General features: G+C 46.2%; 3 protein-coding genes across 3 annotated transcripts; 2 read left to right on the top strand and 1 right to left on the bottom strand.

Moving 5' to 3' along the window:
- Nucleotides 1-247: 247 nt before the first annotated feature.
- Nucleotides 248-2722, bottom strand: LOC117582668 (dynein regulatory complex subunit 6). Its single transcript, XM_034270602.1, has 3 exons — nt 2571-2722; nt 1197-2456; nt 248-1140 (listed from the first exon to the last, which is right to left on the bottom strand). Exons 1-3 carry the CDS (start codon nt 2619-2621, stop codon nt 391-393), a joined length of 2061 nt encoding a protein of 686 aa, XP_034126493.1. The 5' UTR covers nt 2622-2722; the 3' UTR covers nt 248-390.
- Nucleotides 2723-2996: 274 nt separating this feature from the next.
- Nucleotides 2997-4468, top strand: LOC117582699 (dynactin subunit 2). The gene is made up of 3 exons (XM_034270608.1): nt 2997-3157; nt 3214-4135; nt 4195-4468. Exons 1-3 carry the CDS (start codon nt 3122-3124, stop codon nt 4377-4379), a joined length of 1143 nt encoding a protein of 380 aa, XP_034126499.1. The 5' UTR covers nt 2997-3121; the 3' UTR covers nt 4380-4468.
- A 107-nt stretch (nt 4469-4575) lies between these two features.
- Nucleotides 4576-5526, top strand: LOC117582716 (protein swallow-like). Its single transcript, XM_034270643.1, has 2 exons — nt 4576-4759; nt 4819-5526. The coding sequence occupies exons 1-2, from the start codon at nt 4642-4644 to the stop codon at nt 5373-5375; spliced, it is 675 nt and encodes a 224-aa protein (XP_034126534.1). The 5' UTR covers nt 4576-4641; the 3' UTR covers nt 5376-5526.
- The last annotated feature ends 542 nt before the right edge of the window (nt 5527-6068 follow it).

Genomic DNA, 6068 nt, shown 5'->3' with positions numbered 1-6068 from the left:
ATTGAATTTAAATAGCTTTTCACATAATAATGGACTGGCATACAAAGTGTAAATATGTATAAATCACTTGAAAAATCACAGCTACATAAACATGTACACACAAATGTACACATGCACAGATGTTTCCTTAGAAAAATTAGCCGATTCACAGTTGAAATTAATTCATCATTTTCCTATTGTGTGTTGTACACATATTTTAGCATAGCTACTTAAATATTATATTTAAATTTTATATGTGTATGCATACATATATATATTTTGCTAAATATTTTATGTATGAGAGGTCTTTCTCCACAAAAGACGTGTGTTATGTGACGGGACATGTGACTAGCGAAAGTTGTACAACTGAAAATAATACAATACCAAAACAATTAAAACAGCGGCAAAATATCAGTAATCGAGACGCTTCTTTAAGCGAAAGAACTCGGCATTGTCGATGCTCGTCATATTGTCCATATTGAGGTTACGCAGCGTGCGTATGCCGGACAAGCGCTCCTCGATGTCCGCGTACATGCTGCGACATCGGTAGACGGACAGCGTCTGCAGACCAGTGCAGTTCACGATGATCGCGTCGAGAGTGTGCTTCGTCAGCTGGCTGCAGCCACTGATGTGCAGGGCTCGCAGGCGGGGCAGGTTGGCTGTGACCACCTGCATGGTCTTGTCTGTGATGTTGTAGCAATCGGACAGATCCAGCTCCTCAATGGAGGGGCAGCTATTGACTAGAGCCTCCATGCCCAGCAAGGAGATTTGCTGACAATTCGAGAGCATTAATCGCCGTAGCTCGATGTGCTTCAGTCCGTACTTTAGGGAGACATCGCTGATCTTGTTGCATCCACGCAAGTTGAGGGTGCGTAGACCACGCAGCTGCTGAATGTTGTGCCCCTGGAAGTCCTCCTTGTGTATCAGTTTCATTTCGTAGGCGGCCAGCATGACCTGCTTGCGCCTAGCGTCACGCACAATCTCGTCCTCTGCTTTGCTCCTCAGCGATATTTTGACAGACTGCAGCGAGCCGTCCCGCTCCCCCAAGCTGTGGCTATACGGCGGGTAGAAGTTCTCCATCGTAGACGCCTGAGGGCCCAGTTGCTTGCGACTCTGCTCCAGCTTCGATATGTTCAAGCCAGTGAGGCCAGCATCTGTCAACTACATTAAACAGATTCAGATTGGCAATATTGGGAATATATTTTGATTGGACTTACGCCGGAGCAGTGTTCCAGGGACAGGTCGCGCAGCCAACGCAGCTGACCAATTACGAACTGTATGGCCTCATCCGTGACTCCATTGACACAGTTGTTCAGATGGAGCGAGCGCAGGGAGCGCAAATTGCTTGCAATGGACTTGACGCACTCTTCGCAGATTTGCAAGTGGGACACATTTAGCTCCAGCATTATACTGTTTTCCTCGGCTGCCACGCCCGCGGTGATGCCATCGCTGGTTATGCCATCACAGTTGGAGATGTCGAGGCTTTTCAGGCGACGCAGCTTGTGCAGATGGATCGCTCCAACGTTGGTGACTCTCGTGCAGCAGTTAATCTTCAAATTCTCTAGCTGCGAGTTGGTCTCGGCAATGCAGGCCAAGTTTTCATCGGTCACGCACGTGGTCCCTGACAAGTCCAAAGCAGTCAAAAGCGGCTGAGTGGCGAGGAAGGTTCTTATCGTCGTGGCATTTAGCTGCCTGCAACCGGCCAAATAGAGGCGTTGCAACTTTAGATTCAGTTGGCCCAGCGGCAACAGAGATTGCCCGATAAGGGTATGGCTGAAGTTTAACTCTCGTAGAGTTCTTTGCTTCAGGCTCAGCATGGTCAGAATAAAGGTGAATGTAAGCAATAATTCGCTGAGCATCACACTGTCGGACTGGCTTGCGTTGGGGTAGAAGCGAAGTTGCAGCGCGTTATGGAAGGCGATTTGACAGCCAGCCATATTGATCACCTCGAGGCGAGGCATGAACGACGTCAGTCTCATTAGGATGGCGTCGGTGAGATATTGGTTATCACATAGCGACAGCTCTCTCATGCCCGACAAGTTAGTTGCCAATTCGTTGAGAATTGAGCTGGAATTGGTGCCGTTTTCGAGGAAGGAGCCAGACATGAACAACGGCAGGCAGCGCTTAAGGGAAAGGGAATGGAGATGCGGCAGCACACCCAACATGCCATAGAACTGCTTGTCGTTCAAATCAACATTATCCAGGGCCAGCGACTGGGCCGTTTGACCTAGGAACCTGAGCAGCTCAGGTGCCTGGCCAAGGGTCACATCTTCGAGCATAAAGTGGTTGAAACGTCTGTCGCATCGCATCAAATCAACTGCTGGACTCTGCTGATCCGAGAGCACTACTTTTGAGAAACAGACACGGGTGCGCGCTTTAAACTCGGTCTGATCCAACGCCGAGTGCCACAGATGGCACGTCGATCCAGCCGCCAGAAGGTCTGAGTAGTCCAGGTAGCCAAATATTTTCAAAACAATCTGCGATCATAAAAGCGAAATGTAATCAGGTGACTGTTTTGTTGCCCATAACAGGCAGATATTCGAATCTACATGGAACGGCAGTCACGGGACTGCCAGTTTCGGTTGACTTGCCTCTAACGGTAGCTCGTCATATCTGGCGGAAGAATATTCCAAAGACGACATTATATTTATGCAGATGCTAGCAAGAATCTATGAATTAGATTTAAACAGCACTGCTTAACTTTAGCGTTTGTAACTAGCCAATCAGTTTGACCGCGGATATTACTTTCTGACCCTCAAAAATATACCGAAATATACCATAGACCTCGAAAAGTATAAAATATAAAATTAACTGGTTCACCCTTCTGTATAATAACGGCGTTCCACTTAATCTTTAGTGCTGATTAATTTTAGTTTAAGCGGATTTAATGGAGCTACTATCTACGAATGTTATTTTGTTCCCTATATAGGTCCCGCACCTGGTAAGATACTTATTTAGTAGTATTTTGTGGTACGACACGATAGTTTTATTGTTTCTTAGCTACTATTGATTGCACTTTTGCTAAAATTGGGTCACACTGTTTATGACATCAGATTTCTGTTTGCAAAAACTTATTTTTCTTTGAAAAACATTGCATATCCTTGCGACCAGGACCTCCGGACTAGTCACCGTGCCCACAGCTATGGCCGATCCAAAGTTTCAAAACCTTCCGGGAATCGTGAGTTGAGCAATGAGGTGGCGTCCAAATCGTAATTTTCATTCCCTTTTTTGCAGGCCTATGACCAACCTGATGTCTACGAAACGCCCGACGATCCCGAGACGGACACCTCTGATTACTACGAGGAAGAGCCCGAGAATGAGGCTATAGAGCGAATGCACATCTCCGCTAGCGCGGCCCACAAACGCTTTAGCGGAGCAACGCTCGAGGGAAGCGTCGACTTTACGGACCGAATCGGTCGCCGCTCTGGCCGTGGCTACGATATGCGAGGCGCTGGCGAATATGAGCTTGTGGGGCAGGGTGAAAAGGAGACTCCCGTGCAAAAGTGCCAGCGGCTGCAGATCGAAATGAACGAACTCTTGAATGAGGTGGCCGCTCTGCAAGTGGATCGCAAGATTGCTGACGAGGAGAAGCAATCTTACGACGCTGTTGCCACTGTCATAAGCACAGCAAAGAAGGTACTGGACACTTTGAAGCTGGAACAGGTGCTTGGCAAGGAGCAGGTGCCCAATAGCAAGCAAGTGAAAGCGCTCATTAGCCAAGTGGAGGAATTCAAGCAGTCCGGCGTACTGACGGCCATACCAACGCCAGGCACTGATTTGGCATCCACAGCTCGAGTGGCTAGTCTCGAGCAACGGCTATACCAACTGGAGAAGGCCGTGGGAGCACAGCCGGAAAAGCTAAGCCGTCTGACCGCTGCCACCAACACGACCAATGTGCTGGAAGCTGTTCGCCAACTCAGCACCAAGGCTGCCCTGCTGCAGCCCGACAAGCTGGACACCATTGAGCAGCGCCTAACGACTCTGGCCGGGAAAATGGACTCCATTGCCGAGAAGTCCAGCGGCAGCTCCCAGGACGCCAAAAGGGACCAGAAAATTTCGGAACTCTATGATATTGCCAAGCGTACGGAGCCTGTTGTCGAAATATTGCCGCATGTCATTGAGCGTATGCAAGCTCTGGAATCCCTACACAAATATGGTAAAGTAGAACTTCACAGAATCATTAACGTTTATTTAATTGCCTCGAGTGCATTTCAGCAAACAACTTTGCTAAGATTATAGCCGAAATTGAGCAGAAGCAGGGTACCATAACAACCAGTCTGGTCAATAACAAGGAACTTCTGCATTCCGTACAGGAGACCTTCGCTCAAAATCTGGAGACCATCACCAGCAAAGTGACTAAAGTGGAGCAGCGCGTTACAGCAATATCGACAGCTAAATAAGTGAAAGCACAGCCCATGAAATATGTATTTCCATTATATTAACCCTTATATTTATTAAATAACAATAAACATTCGATTATTTTCTTTAATAAGTGTTATAAATGCTTGAAGAGAGTTTTCGGTATATAATGGTATTCGAATCAGTTTTTTAGCATATTACGGTATGTTCCTGGTGTATGTAAAGCCCATCTCTAGAGTAACGGTGCTATTTATTCCTATATGTGTTTTGTGTTCAGGAAGATAAAAGATAAATCTATGTAATATGTCTATAATGGATGAATCGTTTCCAGCCGATCTGTTCGACCAGCTTAACAGCGACGGCGCCAGCACCCCACGCCAGATGCAGGACATCAAGAGGCCAAAGATCTTTGGGAATAAAGGTAAGCGACCACGTGCGGTAGTCATTCAGCATTCCAAGTAATCCTTTTGGTGAATCTAGAGTTTGTGGAATCCAACCAGAAGCAGCAGGGCCACAACACCCTCCCGGAGTGCGTACCGCCCAGCGACGCCACGCAGTCGAAAGCTGAGGATCGAAGGAAGCGCTTCTCTCACTCGGCATACACCAAGCGGCGCTACAAACATGTGACTAGCAAGGTGGCAAAGTACATTACGGACATAGAAGCCCAGGACGAGAAGAGTCGCAGGGCAAAGGAAAACCTGCTGCGCAATAATTCTATGCCGGAGTACCAAGCAGAGCCGAGTGACGCCAAGGAGCGCGGGCACTTCAGCGTGGACGAGCTCTTTGCCGTGGACCTGTCAGTGGCTAACGACAGCGCGAACATCTGCGAGCGCCTTATTAGCGAGATTGAGCGCCATCGTAAAGAGATTGTCCGCCTTCAGGAAGAGAACTTGCGAGTGCAGTCCTACAGCGACTATCTGCAAACCAAGCTGGACGAGAAGGCAATGCAGACACTTATAATGAAGCGAAATTTGGAGACCATTCGGATCGAAATGGAATGCTACAGGCATAAGCTAAGGAAGTATGAGAGCGCCTAGCTGCGCTCCATTAATATCATATTTTTAATTGTCTTATATTGTTTAATTATGTTTTATGTACTTTATTTATTTTGTCTTGAGAGTAAGTGTGTACCGTGATTTAGGGCAATGTTTTAAATAAATTATAATCAACGCGGTTGGGCTGGGTTCAAAATGTATTTGCGCTTTTGAGCACTGAATGGAACAGCTGACGCACAAATACCGTTCCTAGTTTTCTTCAGCCCTGGCAGCAACAGTTCTTAAACTAGACAAATAGGGTGGGGTTAAGTGGGTTAATTTCTATTTTCCTCGGTTTTAATGTTTGAGAGCAGCCTTGAAAATTATTCATTAATATTAATTTATGGAAATAGGGATAAAAATGCCCGTACAAGACTAAGCCACCGGTTGACAATCAACAAATTGTCAAATACGTTGTTTTATGCTATTTTTGATGGTTGACCTTTTTAGTTTTAAGCTTTTTTTGTAAACATATCTACAAAAGGATGTCGTGAAAACTTGGCACTCTTGTGGAGAATTCATTGATAAATCGGATACAGTTTTAGTTTTAGCGCGGAAACTCCTAAATAGCTAGTAATATGAAGTAGAACATTAAAATCGAGGAAAATGATTTAAGATTTACTGTATATTTACAGTATATTTTGAAAATTCCCGGGTATCTTTCGGTATATTTCCGAGGCCCCGTGGGTACATTTT

This window comes from Drosophila guanche, unplaced genomic scaffold (assembly GCF_900245975.1).
Source record: "Drosophila guanche unplaced genomic scaffold, DGUA_6, whole genome shotgun sequence".
NCBI classification, from domain to species: Eukaryota; Metazoa; Arthropoda; class Insecta; order Diptera; family Drosophilidae; genus Drosophila; species Drosophila guanche.
The sequence above is the reverse complement of the archived record's forward strand: the minus strand, read 5'-3'. Positions and strand labels throughout refer to the sequence as shown.